Source organism: Dendrobates tinctorius, unplaced genomic scaffold, assembly GCF_039654945.1.
Source record: "Dendrobates tinctorius isolate UK_male_01 unplaced genomic scaffold, ASM3965494v1 ptg000126l, whole genome shotgun sequence".
Lineage (NCBI taxonomy): Eukaryota > Metazoa > Chordata > Amphibia > Anura > Dendrobatidae > Dendrobates > Dendrobates tinctorius.
The window spans coordinates 12,294,494-12,311,097 of NW_027361794.1; the positions used below are offsets into that span (position 1 = coordinate 12,294,494).

Consider the following 16,604-nt stretch of genomic DNA (forward strand, 5'->3'; position numbering starts at 1 on the left):
ATCTTTTGGCGTCCCTAACAAAGCCATTCAAAGCGGCCACTAGAGTCTCTAATATTACATTACCTGAAGGCTCTATTACTCATGATCCAACTCAAATCTGTGCGGTTTTTAGAGATATTTATGACCCATCCCTAGACTCCCGAGAGGATGGATACACATTTTTACATAAGGTTGATCTGCCAAAACTTTCCACTTCCGAAAGGGAAGTTTTTAGATCAGCCGATTTCTCCTGTGGAGGTGAGATCAGTTATCAAGTCTTCAAAAATACTTAAAGCACCCGTGTTATGAATGAGTCACCAAGGAGGAAAAAACAAAAAGCAAGCTAAGCCCAGAAAACCGGAGAGGTTGGTAACTAGCGGATTGCAGACCCCTGATCCTATCCACAACAACTAGCAGTAGCCGTGGAGCGTGCCTACGGTGGTCCTAGACACCGCGTCACGGCCGGAGAACTAAATAAGCCTGTTATGAATCGGTCACCGAGGAGGAAAAAAGCAACACACGCTAAGTCTTAGAAAACCAGAGAGGTTGGTAACTATGCAGACTGCAGAGCCCTGATCTTAACACACAACTAGAAGCAGTCGTGGAGCGTGCCTACGGTGGTCCTGGACGCCTCGTCACAACTGGAGAACTAAATAAGCCTAAAGTAAGAAAAGCGGAAAACTAACTCCCCAGAACAGACCCCAAAGGAAAGACAGCCCCCCACATGTATTGATGGTGAAGCAAGATGAAAACACAAACAAAGGCAGAAAAATAGGCTGAGCAAACGATGGGGCCAAACTAACTTGAAAGGAAAGATACTGTCTGCAATCTGCCAAAAAACTCTACCAAAAATAATGTCCAACGCTTCTGATAACAAAATTAACCCTGAAGTCACTAGACTTCTCCCACTATATCAGCACTCTGGAATATTCTGAGACAGAGCAAAAAGAGGCCAATCTAATAAAGGACAAAAAGGCAAATTGGCAAATACAGATAAATAAGAGTGGAAATTCAGCACAGGCCAGGCTGGCAGACCACACAAAAACTGAGTTGACCAACAAGAGCAAGTGTGAACATTAGCAAAAAAACAAACTTAACTTGAGATGACTGGAGCAGAGCTGAAGTCCAAGACCTGAGAAGCAGACTGAATCACCAGCAACAGGATAGGGCGTTGGCTGTCTTATATCCAGTCTGATACTCCAGAGATCCAATCACTATCCTCCTCGTCAGGTGGCAGACCATTACCAATTAAACTAACCTCACTACCTCCTGTCACTACCAGAGGTAGAACGGAAGGAGAACTCCCAGCTGGTGGAGCAGAAAATGAGCTCATAACATAAGCCTAAAGAAAGAAAGGGAAAATGTAAACTGCCCCAGAACAGACCCCAAAGCAGTAGACAGCCCCCAACATGTATTGTCGGTGAAACAAGATGAAAACACAGACACAGATAGAAAGATAGGCTGAGCAAGCGATGGGGCCCTCGCTAACTAGAAAGGACAGGAAAGAAAAGCTGCTGTCTGCAGTCACGCAAAAACCCTGCCAAAAAGAATGTCCAACACGTCTGATAGAAAAAGGCCCTGAAGTCGCTAGACTTCAAATCACTATATCAGCACTCAGGTATATTCTGAAGACAGAGCAAAAGAGATCAACTGATCAGAGACAAAATGGGGATTCAGCCCAGTCCCAGCCAGGGCTGGCTGAACACAAAAACTAAGTAAACCAGACAAGAACTCATATGAACAATAGCAGAGAAAACTTAGCTTTAGGAAGGTAGGAACCAAACTGGAAACCAGGAGCCACAGTCAGGAAAAATCACCAGCAAGAAACTAGGGAGTCGGCTGCCTTAAATCCAATCAGAAACTCCTGATGTCCAATCGCAGTCCTCTTCCTCAGGTGGCTGGTCTCTGCCATTTTGATCAGCTTCATTACCTCCCTTCACCAACAGAGGGAGTCCAGATAGAGATCTCACTACTCCCCTGTCAGCACAGCCAGCTCCATAACCCTCACCAGAAGCCAGCGGCAAACCCGAAAATGAGCTCACAACAGTACCCTCCCCTTGAGGAGGGGTCACCGAACACTCATCCACGCCACCGGGCCGATCAGGATGGGCCCAATGAAAAGTACGAACCAATCTATCGGCATGAATATCAGAGGCAGAGACCCAAGAATTGTCCTCCTGGCCATAACCCTTCCACTTGAACAAATACTGGAGTCTCCGTCTAGCCAGACGAGAATCCAGTATTTTCTCTACCTCATATTCCACATTACCTTCAACCAATACAGGGTCAGGAGGTGGAGCCATAGGAACTACTGGCTCAACATATCTCTTCAACAGCGACTTATGAAACACGTTACGGATCTTAAACGTAGCAGGAAGAGCCAGTCGAAAAAGAAACCGGATTAAGAATCTCCAAAATCTTGTAAGGTCCAATAAATCTTGGCTTGAACTTTGGAGAAGCCACCTTCATAGAGATATTCTTTGATGACAACCAAACCATATCACCCACTTTAAACCGGGGACCAATGGTCCTATGCTGGTTAGAAACCGCTGGGCCTTTTCCTGGGAGAGAGACAACTTATCCACTACTTGGTCCCAAATCTGCTGCATTCTCTCTACCACAGTGTCAACACCTGGGCAGGCTGAAGATTCCACTTGCCCTGAAGAAAATCGAGGATGAAACTCAAAGTTACAGAAAAAGGGCGACATCAAGGTGGCAGAACTAGCTCTATTATTTAAAGCGAATTCGGTCAAGGGCAAAAATGAAACCCAATCATCCTGATCAGCAGATATAAAACATCTCAAATAGGACTCCAAAGTCTGGTTTGTTCTTTCCGTCTGCCCATTGATCTGAGGGTGAAACGCAGAGGAGAAGGACAATTGAATTCCCAGCTTGGAACAAAAGGCTTTCCAGAATCTGGAAACAAACTGAACTCCTCTGTCCGATACAATGTTCTCAGGAATCCCATGCAACCAAACCACCTGTTGTAAAAACAAGGGTACCAACTCTGAGGAAGATGGCAACTTTGGGAGTGGTACAAGATGGCCCATCTTAGAGAATCTATCACAAATCACCCAGATAGCAGTCATTCTCTGAGAGACAGGAAGATCAGAAATAAAATCCATTGAAATATGGGTCCATGGCCTCTTAGGCACCGGCAAGGGCATCAACAACCCACTAGAGCGAGAACAGGGTTCAGACCGGGAACAAGTCCCACAGGACTGCACAAAATTCCTGACATCACGAGATAAGGCGGGCCACCAAAAAGACCGACTTGCCAAATCTCTCTGGTACCAAAAATACCTGGATGACCAGCCAATGCGGAGCAATGAACTTCAGACATCACTCTCTTCCTCCACTGGTCAGGAACATACAATTTTCCCATAGGACAACGCTCAGGTTTGTCCTCCTGGAATTCTTCCAGAGCACGTATCAAATCGGGCGAGATGGCAGAAAGAACTACCCCCTCACCTAGGATGGTAGTAGGCTTGGTCACAATAGGAGAATCAGCAAAGAAACTCCTAGAAAGGGCGTCTGCCTTAACATTCTTAGTGCATGGAAGAAAGGAGACCACAAAATCAAAACGCGTAAAAAACAAGGCCCACCTAGCCAGTCTAGGATTCAAGCGTTTGGCCGACTCAAGGTAAATCAAATTCTTGTGGTCAGTGAGGACCACAACTTGATGTCTATCTCCCTCCAACCAATGTCTCTACTCAAATGCCCATTTCATGGCTAACAATTCCCGATTCCCCACATCATAGTTGCGTTCAGATAGGGAGAACTTTCGGGAAAAGAAGGCACAGGGATTCATTTTAGACGTCACCGGTCTTTTTGGGACAAAACAGCTCCTGCACCAATCTCTGAAGCGTCTACCTCCACCTGAAAAGGAAGTGAGACATCAGGTTGCCCTCAAAACCAGAGCAGAAGTGAACCTCCGCTTCAGCTCCTGAAAGGCCGAAACAGCCTCTGAAGACCAATTCAGCACATCAGCACCCTTCTTAGTTAAATCAGTCAGTGGTTTAGCAATACGAGAAAAATTAGCTATAAATTTACGATAAAAATTAGCAAAACCCAAAAACTTCTGGAGAGCCTTCAAAGAAGTGGGTTGAACCCAATCATAAATGGCCTGTACCTTGGCCGGGTCCATTTCAATAGTTGACGGAGACAAAATAAAACCCAAAAATGAAATCCTCTGTACACCAAAAAGGCACTTCGATCCCTTAACATACAAGGAATTCTCCCTCAAAATCCAGAACACAGTCCGAACATGTTCCACATGAGAATCCCAATCCCAGGAAAAGATCAAAATATCATCCAGATAGATGATCAAAAACTTATCCACAAAGTCCCGGAAAATATAATTCATGAAGGATTGGAAGACAGAAGGGGCATTAGTGAGCCCAATAGGCATCACCAGGTACTCAAAATGTCCCTCCGGAGTATTAAACGCCGTCTTCCATTTATCCCCATGCTTGATGCGAACAAGATTATACGCCCCCCTGAGGTCAAGCTTAGTAAACCAGCAAGCACCTTTAACTCTGGAGAATAAATCAGAAATCAGGGGTAACGGATACTGATATTTAACAGTAATTTTGTTGAGGGAACGATAGTCAATACAAGGCCTTAATGAACCATCCTTCTTGGCCACAAAAAAAACCCAGCACCTAAGGGCGAAGAGGATGGTCTAATATGACCCTTCTCCAACGACTCCTTAATATAAGATCGCATAGCCTCGTGTTCGGGTACAGATAAATTGAAAAGTCGACCCTTGGGAAATTTACACCCAGGTCTCAACTCAATTGCACAGTCATAACTCCTATGAGGCGGCAAAGACGCAGACTTACTCTCACTAAATACATCCTTAAAATCAGCCAAATAGTCAGGAACATCATGCGACTGGGGAGAGGTGGAGAAAACAGGAGTGTCACCAAGAGCACACCGACAACCCCAACTCACCACAGACACAGATTTCCAATCCAAAACCGGATTATGGAATTGCAACCAGGGAAAACCCAGAACAATGGTATCATGTAGATTATGCAACACCAAAAATCTGCAATTTTCTTGGTGTTCTGGGGCAACCCGCATTATCACCTGGGTCCAAAACTGAGGTTTATTCTTTCCCAAAGGAGTAGCATCAATACCCCTCAAAGGAATAGGCGTCCGCAGAGGTGTCATAGGAAAACCACAACGTTTAGCAAAATCCAAGTCATTAGATTCAAGGCCGCTCCTGAATCCACAAAAGTCTTCGCGGAAAATGTGGATAAGGCGCAGATCAGAGTAATTGCCAAAAGAAACTTAGGTTGAACACCACCCACAGCAAATGTGTGTGCGAAACGTTTCTCTCGTTTAGGGCAGACAGAAATAACATGAGAGGCATCTCCACAGAAAAAACACAGCTTATTACGCCTTCTAAACTCCTGATGTTGCGCCCTAGACAAAACTCCATCACATTGCATAGGTTCAGACATTTGTTCAAAATGTGGCAGCGCGTCCCGTGTAGTCTTGTGTTCACGTAAACGCCGATCAACTTGAATGGCTAATGACATAGAATTGTCAAGACCAGAGGGAACAGGAAATCCCACCATAGTATCTTTTAAAGTCTCAGACAAACCCTTCCGAAAGAGAGCTGCCAAAGCACTATCATTCCATGTAGTAAGGACCACCCACTTTTGGAATTTCTGACAGTATAACTCTGCAGGATCCTGACCCTGGTTCAATGCCAAAAGGGCTCTCTCAGCTTGATTAATAGCATTAGGTTCATCATATAACAACCCCAAGGCTTGAAAAAATGCATCCACATTAGTCAAAACAGGATCTTCAGGTGTCAAAGAAAACGCCCAATCCTGGGAATCACCGCGCAGCAAGGAGATGACAATTTTAACCTGCTGCACAGAGCTCCCCGATGAGTTAGGCTTCAAGGCAAGAAATAATTTACAATTATTCTTAAAATTCAATAATTTGGACCGATCCCCAGAAAACATAAGGAGCAGGGATCCTTGGTTCAACAGCATATGTGAATGAGTGAGAAAGGCGGAAATTCCCTGCACTTCAGCAGCGAGCTGCTCCACACGATTTATTATTATTATTATTATTATTATTATTTATTGTTATAGCGCCATTTATTCCATGGCGCTTTACATGTAAGGAGGGGTATACATAATAAAAACAAGTACAATAATGTTAAACAATACAAGTCATAACTGGTACAGGAGGAGAGAGGACCCTGCCCATGAAGGCTCACAATCTACAAGGGATGGGTGAGAATACAGTAGGCGAGGGTAGAGCTGGTCATGCAGCGGTTTGATCAGACAATTGCTTAATCTCCATCAAGGAGAAAAAAAAAAAAAAATGAATCTTCCTACGGCCCCAGAGAAAAAGGAGAAAATATACATATTAAAAAAAAAATTCTGACACTTGTCTTTTTTTTTTTTTTTTTCTTCACAATTCTCTCCTGCTTTTGAATACCCTAGAATCTGCGGTATGGCTGGTGATTCTGTTATGAATGAGTCACCGAGGAGGAAAAAACAAAAAGCAAGCAAAGCCCAGAAAACCGGAGAGGTTGGTAACTAGCGGATTGCAGACCCCTAATCCTATCCACAACAACTAGTAGTAGCCATGGAGCGTGCCTATGGTGGTCCAAGACGCCTCGTCACGGCCGGAGAACTAAATAAGCCTAAAGAAAGAAAGGGAAAATCTAAACTGCCCCAGAGCAGACCCCAAAGCAATAGACAGCCCCCAACATGTATTGTCGATGAAACAAGATGAAAACACAGACACAGCTAGAAAGATAGGCTGAGCAAACGATGGGGCCCTCGCTAACTAGAAAGGACAGGAAAGAAAAGCTGCTGTCTGCAATCACGCAAAAAACCCTGCCAAAAAGAATGTCCAACACGTCTGATAGAAAAAGGCCCTGAAGTCGCTAGACTTCAAATCACTATATCAGCACTCAGGTATATTCTGAAGACAGAGCAAAAGAGATCAACTGATCAGAGACAAAATGGGGATTCAGCCCAGTCCCAGCCAGGGCTGGCTGAACACAAAAACTAAGTAAACCAGACAAAAACTCATATGAACAATAGCAGAGAAAACTTAGCTTTAGGAAGGCAGGAACCAAACTGGAAACCAGGAGCCACAGTCAGGAAAAATCACCAGCAAGAAACTAGGGAGTCGGCTGCCTTAAATCCAATCAGAAACTCCTGATGTCCAATCGCAGTCCTCTTCCTCAGGTGGCCGGTCTCTGCCATTTAGATCAGCTTCATTACCTCCCTTCACCAACAGAGGGAGTCCAGATAGAGAACTCACTACTCCTCTGTTAGCACAGCCAGCTCCATAACCCTCACCAGAAGCCAGAGGCAAACCCGAAAATGAGCTCACAACACACCCGGCCTGGATGGGTTCTCGGTGGAATTTTATAAAATGTTACAACCTTTACTCATTCCACATCTAACTTCTCTTTTCAATCATATTATAGGCTCGGGTTCTATGCCTGACCGATTCAACGAAGCTTGTTTATCTTTGTTGCTAAAGCCAGGCAAGGACCCGCTTCTTCCTGCCTCGTACCATCCGATCTCCCTTTTAAATGTTTATTTTAAATTGCTTACCAAAATCATGGCTAATAGACTCCAGTCCATTCTTCCTGGTATCCCTCACCCCATCTCAAACAGGTTTTGTCCATGGTCGGGCTATCACTTATAATATCAGGACAGCGTTGATTGCCATTACAGTTACCAGGCCAAAGCCAAGCAGCATATACTGGTCAGCCTTGATGCTGATAAAGCTTTTGATCGAGTGTCCTGGTCTCATCTCATTCGAACCCTTAAGTATAGATTGTTTGGCTTTGTCCGTTCAAAGTTAAAGAAGGTAAAGCCAATCTACACCAACCCCTAATCTTCAATTTGGCTTATAGGTATTCAGTCTACCTCTTTTTCAATCTTCAGGGGTACGAGGCCGGGATGTCCCCTGTCACCTCTTTTATTTATTAATTCTTATGGAAATTTATGGACTTCCATGCGCTGCTTGAAAAAATACAGGATTCCAATTATGGTGAAAGATTAACCATTTATTCCCAACGCGTTTCGAAGTAAGAACTACTTCTTCCCCAGGGGATGTTTGTCATCTCCTGAAGAAGTAGTTCTTACTTTCGAAACGCGTTGCAAATAAATGGTTAATCTTTCACCATAATTGGAATCCTGTATTTTGTCAAGCAGCGCATGGAAGTCCAAAAATTATTTCCATAAGAATTGATATATCAGCGGTCACTTGTTTGACCATTGGACGTGCAGCAGCTGACTAATCGTATATGCCTTATCTCTCCTATAATAGGTGAGTGGATCTCTTATATATTTTATTATTAACCCGGATAAGACTCTATTTGCGCTTTTTTTGTTCCTATAGTGTTTTGTATTGAAACCTTTTATTTAATAATTTAATATTGCCCTGGATCCTTTGGTAAGATACCCAGGAGATGATCCCTTCCTTTGGGGGAATTGAGATTGGCCACCACACGCTTAAAACATTGGCATTTGCTGATATTTTACTCATGATAGCCAATCCTAAGGAATCCATTCCTTCTATAATGGATGCCTTTAATAAGTTTGGAGCAATTTCGGGATTTCGCATAAATTATGACAAAACTCATGCTTTGGCTATCTTCAGAAGCTGCTCAGAAACGGTGGTTGGTCCCTTTCTCCTTTCAGTGGAAGAGAGATTCCTTGCGTTATCTTGGAGTATGATTGCCCTCAAACCCTCATGACATTTATAAATTGAATGTTCGACCCCTCATTTCTGCGGTTATATTCTGGGCCATATTCAATATTCTTCCACAAGATCAGTTGGTGAGGCTCTCTGTTCAGCAGCGCCGCATTTTGTTTGTTTGGCTGCTACTCGCAAAAGTATTTTACAGCTATAGGCACAGTGTAATACTCCCTCTTTGAGTTTAATTACAAGGAAGGTAATTATCTCTTTTAAGATAGACTGGATAGAGTCCATTTTGAATAAAGAGCAATACACGAAACGTTTTTTCCTTACTTGGTCTTCTTTCATTAATACCCAGACATTGTCGATACGCCAGGCGTTTCATGGTTGCTTCCAATTTACAGACTGGTACATGAGAGAGCAAATTGATGACAGAACTCCTGTTAGGCTTGATTGATGTTACTTTATGAAGATATGGATGTGTGCCAGGGTGGGGGGAGGGGAAGTTGGTTATAGTTATAATACTCTGTCCAGTGCTCAAAGTACGGTGAAAATTTGTTGGATTTTTTCTGATGTTTTTGTACAATTTTTGTACTCTTTGTTGTTCAATAAAGATGGTTTATAAAAAAAAAAAAAAGCCTCCACGAACAGGCTTGGTACTATATATTCCATTCTTTGCTTATCATCCTTTAACCCTGCTACATTGATCTGGACTTGTACAGTGAACCTTAGGCTTGGGCAGTGGTGTTACCTGTTGTTCTGTGGATGGAGATGGGAAGAATTGTCAGATAGGCGAAAAAATGTAAAAATAGAAGAGTAGTCAGTAAACGGGCTGAGGTCACAACAGGTAACAAATACACAAGTCGGGAGCTGAGCACAGAGGACTGAACCAGAGGAGAACATCGCTGTGTCTGGCAGCTTCCAGCTATATGCCTGGAGCTTTAGTAGGGTGTGGAGCTTTCCAATTTGGCTGAATTAGGGAGCATATTACTGCCGCTGGATAGCACATACACTCATCCTGCCAGACTGGATGGTACTACTGGTCCCCGACACTCTATCTTATTGGTTGGACAGAGCCAGCACGCCCAGATCTTCTGGTTTTGAAGTCTCCTCCATCATCAGTGCCACCCAAAAAATGAATAAGGTGGCACCAGGTAAAAGAAAAAAGATGTTGCAAGGGCTCATCCGAAATTCTTGGAGAATAGGAGAAGTGCCAGAAGACTGGAGAAGAGCAAATGTTGTTCCTATCTTCAAAAAGGGGAAGAAGGTGGACCCAGGCAACTATAGGCCGGTGAGTCTGACTTCTATACCAGGAAAGATCTTTGAACAAATTATTAAACAACATGTATGTCAGTACCTGGATAAGAATGAAGTGATTAAACAGAGTCAGCATGGGTTTGTAACTAATAAGTCACGTCAGACTAACTTAATTTCCTTCTATGACGGAATCACTGATTGGGTGGATCAAGGAAATGCTGTAGATATAGTATATCTTGACTTCAGCAAAGCATTTGACAAAGTCTCTCATACAATCCTTATTGAAAAAATGACTAAGTATGGAATGGACAAGGCAACTGTTAGGTGGATTCATAACTGGCTTAGTGATCGGACCCAAGTTGGAAGAATGTCTCAAGTGGGGTACCACAGGGCTCTATCCTGGGCCCTGTATTGTTCAATATCTTTATCAACGATTTAGATGAAGGAATTGAGAGTAAACTGACTAAATTTGCTGATGACACAAAGCTAGGAGGGATAGCTAATACTAGAGAAGAGAGAGAGGATTCAAAAAGATATAAATAAACTGGAGAAGTGGGCAGCAACTAACAGAATGGTTTTTAACAGGGAGAAATGCAAAGTACTACATCTGGGCAATAAAAATGAAAAAAGCATATACAGAATGGGAGGAATAGGGCTAAGTGACAGCACATGTGAAAAAGACTTGGGTATACTAATAGATCACAGACTGAATATGAGTCAACAGTGTGATGCAGCAGCAAAAAAGGCAAATGCAATTCTAGGATGTATTAACAGAAGCATACAGTCTAGATCACGTGAAGTCATTATTTCCCTCTACTCCTCTTTGGTCAGACCTCATCTGGAATATTGTGTCCAGTTTTGGTCACCACATTTTAAAAAAGACATCAACAAACTGGAGCAAGTTCAGAAAAGAGCGACCAGAATGGTGACCGGTCTGCAAACCCTGTCTTATGAGGAAAGGTTGCAGGATTTGGGAATGTTTAGTTTGCAAAAGAGAAGACTGAGAGGAGACAATAGCTGTCTACAAATATCTAAAGGGCTGTCACATTGTAGAAGGATCAACTTTATTCTCATTTGCACAAGGAAAGACTAGAAGCAATGGGATGAAACTTAATGGGAGGAGACACAGATTAGATATTAGAAAAAACTTTTTCACAGAGTGATCAATGAGTGGAACAGGCTGCCACGAGAAGTAGTGAGTTCTCCTTCAATGGAAGTCTTCAAACAGAGGCTGGACAGACATCTGACTGGGATGATTTAGCGAATCTGCTTTGAGCAGGGGGTTGGACCAGATGGCCCAGGAGGTCCCTTCCAACTCTACGATTCTATGAAAGAACATGGGACACCCCATTTGCAGAGCTCTAATGTTTATAAATGGCAGAAAATCAGAGCATTATAAATCCCTATAAAATAACTAGCTTAATATTGGAAATCATAACCCTCAGTGAATTACTCTATTGGAGTAGTCCCTATTTTGACGCCACAGTCACTTTCTGAAAATTAGCACCCAGTGGATATTGGAGAGTGAAAACGGCAGATTTGCCATTTTACACCAGGGTCGGACTGGGGCTCTGGTGTTTGCCCCCAACCTCAGCACCTGTTACCTTCATGCATGCCTTACAAGATGAGCATAGAGGAGCATAGATGTTTACCTGATAAATGGCAGGCACAGTGTTCCAGCAGTCCAGACAACCACCCCAACGCACGTTTCGGAGGGTTACTCCTACATCTATGCTCCTCTATGTGGCATTTATCTTTAGGCGTCTCCTAGGTATTCAGCTATGGTGAGATGTACACTCATGACAATTTTATGATTAGGCTATCTAGGTTGCCAGACATGAGGATGGAGATATGAGGTTATTTTTTTTGGCTGTGCACTTTATTTCATCATGCATATTACATGTACTACATATATCTTGTAATATTCCTTGTACTATATATATTTATAATATAATTTATTGGTTCTGGTTTTCCAGTAACCCATAAGGTTTGCGGATGTCCGCAGTTCATTGTCCACTACCCCCTTTGTATCTGGATTTGTCCCAATCGGTGCAATAAAAATTATTTATTTTACGTTGGACTTTTTGGTCGCTTCCTTTGGAGCATCTGCTCAGTTTTTTTCCCAATTGCGATTGTCCATATCATTCTTTCACTGTGTCTGCTAATAGTTTGGCATGCTATTACTAGAACATGTAAAATGCGGACACTGGTCATTGGCACTTTAATGTGTTCCATTACATAGTATACAGAGGATCTGTCAGCTCTCCTGTGTGGTGCAGTATATGGAGGATCTGTCAGCATTCCTGTGTGGTGTAGTATATAGAGGATCTGTCAGCTCTCCTGTGTGGTGCAGTATATGGAGGATCTGTCAGCTCTCCTGTGTGGTGCAGTATATGGAGGATCTGTCAGCTCTCCTTTGTGGTGCAGTATATGGAGGATCTGTCAGCTCTCCTGTGTGGTGCAGTATATAGAGGATCTGTCAGCTCTCCTGTGTGGTGTATTATATAGAGGATCTCTTGGCTCTCCTGTGTGATGCAGTATATAGAGGATCTGTCAGCTCTCCTGTGTGGTGCAGTATATTGAGGATCTGTCAGCTCTCCTGTGTGGTGTAGTATATAGAGGATCTGTCGGCTCTCCTGTGTGATGCAGTATATAGAGGATGTGTCTTGTGTGATGTAGTATATAGAGGATCTGTCAGCTCTACTGTGTGGTGTAGTATATAGAGGATCTGCCAGTTCTCCTGTGTCGTGTATATAGAGCTCCTGTGTGGTGTATTATATAGAGGATCTGTTAGCTCTCCTGTGTGGTGTAGTATATAGAGGATCTGTCAGCTCTCCTGTGTGGTGTGGAATATAGAGGATCTGTCAGCTCTCCTGTGTGGTGTAGTATATAGAGGATCTGTCAGCTCTCCTGTGTGGTGGTGAATATATATAGAGGATCTGTCAGCTCTCCTGTGTGGTGGTGTATATATAGAGGATCTGTCAGCTCTCCTGTGTGGTGCAGTATATAGAGGATCTATCAGCTCTCCTGTGTGGTGCAGTATATAGAGCATCTGTCAGCTCTCCTGTGTGGTGTAGTATATAGAGCATCTGTCAGCTCTCCTGTGTGGTGTAGTATATAGAGCATCTGTCAGCTCTCGTGTGTGGTGTAGAATATAGGATCTATCCTGTGTGGTATTTTTACATAACTGCATGGTGGGCCCAAGGTGCTCCAGTCTGACGCTGCTCACTATCACTATAGTATTCCAACGACCGATGATGAACCTGAGTGGGGACTTATTATTGCGGGATGAGTAGAGTTTTTATTGTTATATTTTCACCTACATAACATTGGTGTCTTTCTATTCTATTTTTCGGAGGCAGAATGAACAAGTAGTTGAACACCACTACTGGTTCATCCTATCAGGTTTTCTATTAGACTGTGAACTGTCATTGTCTTGGTAAATAATTAAATATTTTTACATAACTTGCCATTTTTACTGACAGTTTAAGTAGAATTGTTGAAAAATATAAAATTCAATGATTTTTTTTCATCCAAAAATAATCAGTTTTATTCTTGGCAGATGACTGTACCAGGAGATCAGAGGGACAGCTGACATCTTCAAGTTTTAAATCAGATGATCCTGAGATCCCACAGGATACAACTGAAGTGACTTCCATTACTCCAGATATACCATCATCCTTTCACAGCAAAGATCTGTCATCTGATCCTATGAAACAAGTCCTATATTCTGATTCATTACTGATTACTAAGGAAAATCAAAGTCACAAAATAAGCATTAAAAAACGGACTACTTCTAAAGCAAAAAAGCCATTTTCACGATCAGCATATGGATCTAGATTTTCTTGTTCAAAGTGTGGGAAATGTTTTAAACAGAAATGGAATCTTGTTAGACACCAAACAACTCACACAGGGGAGAAGCCATACTCTTGCTCAGAATGTGGGAAACGTTTTAGCCATAAATCAGATTTGGTTAGGCACCAGAGAACCCACACAGGGGAGAAGCCTTTTTCCTGTTCAGAATGTGGTAAATGTTTTAACCAGAAATCGGCTATGGTTACGCACCAGAGAACCCACACAGTGGAGAAACCTTTTTCCTGTTCAGAATGTGGTAAATGTTTTAAAGGTAAATCAGTTTTCGTTAAGCACCACAGAACACACACAGCCGAGAAACCTTTTTCCTGTACAGAATGTGGTAAATGTTTTAAACAGAAATCAGCTATGGTTAAGCACCAGAGAACCCACACAGCAGAGAAGCCTTTTTCCTGTAAAGAATGTGGGAAATGTTTTAAACAGAAATGGAATCTTGTTAAACACCAAACAACTCACACAGGGGAGAAGCTATTCTCATGTTTAGAATGTGGGAAACGTTTTAACCATAAATCGGATTTGGTTAGGCACCAGAAAATCCACACAGGGGAGAAGCCTTTTTCCTGTTCCAAATGTGGGAAATGTTTTAACCTTAAATCAGTTTTGGTTAACCACCAAAGGATCCACACAGGGGAGAAGCCATTTTCCTGTTCAGAATGTGGTAAATGTTTTAACCATAAATCAGTTTTGGTTAACCACCAAAGGATTCACACAGGGGAGAAGCCTTTTTCCTGTTCAGAATGTGGTAAATGTTTTAACCAGAAATCCGCTATGGTTAAGCACCAGAGAACCCACACAGGGGAGAAGCCTTTTTTCTGTTCAGAATGTTGGAAATGTTTTAACCATAAATCAGTTTTGGTTAGCCACCAAAGGATTCACACAGGGGAGAAGCCATTTTCCTGTTCAGAATGTGGTAAATGTTTTAACCAGAAATCAGCTCTGGTTAAGCACCAGAGAACCCACACAGCGGAGAAGCCTTTTTCCTGTTCAGAATGTGGGAAATATTTTACCCAGAAATTGAATCTTGTTGTGCACCAAAGGATTCACACAAGGGAGAAGCCTTTTTTCTGTTCAGAATGTGGGAAATACTTTACCCAGAAATGGAATCTTGTTGTACACCAAAGGATTCACACACGGGAGAAGCCTTTTTCATGTTCTTAATGAGCGAAATGTTCATATGAACTTATGTTATACAAAATAGGTGTTATAGAGAATATTAAGTCTCTGAAGTCACTAATAACATTCACCCTCCCTCATTTCTGTAAAATATTTTGTATATTTTTCATAAACACTGCCTCCCTTTGAATTAAATATAAAATGTAATAGTTTTGTTCCTTTTGTTCTGTGACGGCACCTCAAAGCCATACGCTACCAGAACCAGGGCTCCAGGTAGCCTGTAAAATCGACTAGTGGTGGCAGCGAGTACTCTGGGGTTATCGTGGAGTTGGCGTTGATTGTATGAGGGGATATACACATATTCTATGTGTTGGAATCCAGAGGTGTATGTACCATACGCTCACTGTTGGTTTTCCGATACCCAGCCTGCGGCCTCCTCCGCTGATCGTTGGCCAATTGTGTAATTGTCGATACGATAGTGGGCAGCAGAGAGCTTCGCTCCAGAGATCACAGAGGGTGTTTTTTCGTGACCTTCCCGGCCTGTTTTTTTTTTTTTTCCTAATAAATTCTTGACATGTTACATCACACAAGCTCTGAGCCCAACCAGTGCCGTGTTCACTGTCCCCATTGGGCGCAGGGCTCACATGACGTAACAACCTCACATGAGCCCCGGGAACGTAAGTGCCAACTCCACGGTAACAGTGCCGGCATGGGAGATTTGTATAATTTTTATTTTTAACAGGACTAGTCATGAGCATAGTGAAATATTCGGATTTGGGATAATCGGCACGAATAATTTCTAATATCCGTGTATTCGTATCGAATAACGAATCCAATGCAAAAAATTAAAACTAATTACTTTATTTCAACATCTAAGAAGGAACAACAGTCCCTAGTAAAAGTGCACGTGAGACAAAAGGACACACAGGACAACAAAAATTAACCTATAATCCCGCAGGTAATAATTATGTGGTAGGTAAGACACCAAAGCTCTTCCCTTCAAAGGATGATTCAATATGACAGCGCTTGGAGATGCTCAGAGATACCACTCGTCAATCTCTCACATAAAGCTGTCTTAATATTAGAGCATTTGGAGCCATCATCATTCTTCTCATTTCTGAGCCATAGCAAAAATTGAAATGCTTTAAATAGTCTATGGTGTAAAGATAAGCTCAATCAGAGCAGTGCAATTTTTTTCTATAACACACTAAAAAGGCACATAGGTCCCATAGACAAAGCAGCAAAAAGCTTAATATTATAGATAGGTGGCATAACCATGCAAACTGGAGTTCACTCTTGATGTATACACTGTGTTCCAAATTATTATGCAAAAAATATTTCCTCATATTTTCTCTAAATTACCTATATGAATTGCAGTCATTGTTATTTTCCAGTCATCTAATATTCTAGTATAATTGCAATGTTTTTGAACAAACTGCCTATGAAAACAGTATATTTTTAAAAATAAGTAACACTCAAAATGCATGTTCCAAATTATTATGCACAGCAGAGTTTTCAACCTTTTTATTTTGAACAAAAAAATGGTCAATTGTGAAATTATAAACATTATCAGCTTATTACAAAATGAAATCAAACAGTTTTCAAGTCAAAACTTTATTCTAGGTGATGTTACATTTGCACATAGGACCCCTTGTTCGAAAGAAGCTTCTGAACTCTCTCGTCCA

At 42.2% G+C, this 16,604-nt stretch overlaps 1 protein-coding gene across 8 annotated transcripts in view; it reads left to right on the forward strand.

Annotated features, from left to right (window-relative positions):
- The window catches only part of LOC141047275 (uncharacterized), an 841,567-nt gene extending 826,441 nt beyond the window's left edge, over positions 1 to 15,126 (forward strand). For all 8 annotated transcript variants that reach the window (XM_073542295.1, XM_073542299.1, XM_073542296.1 and 5 more), the window contains one exon: positions 13,496 to 15,126. In XM_073542295.1, coding sequence (XP_073398396.1) covers positions 13,496 to 14,964 — 1,469 coding nt within the window. In that variant the 3' untranslated portion in view covers positions 14,965 to 15,126. The remainder of the gene's footprint in view (positions 1 to 13,495) is intronic.
- Positions 15,127 to 16,604: the final 1,478 nt, after the last annotated feature.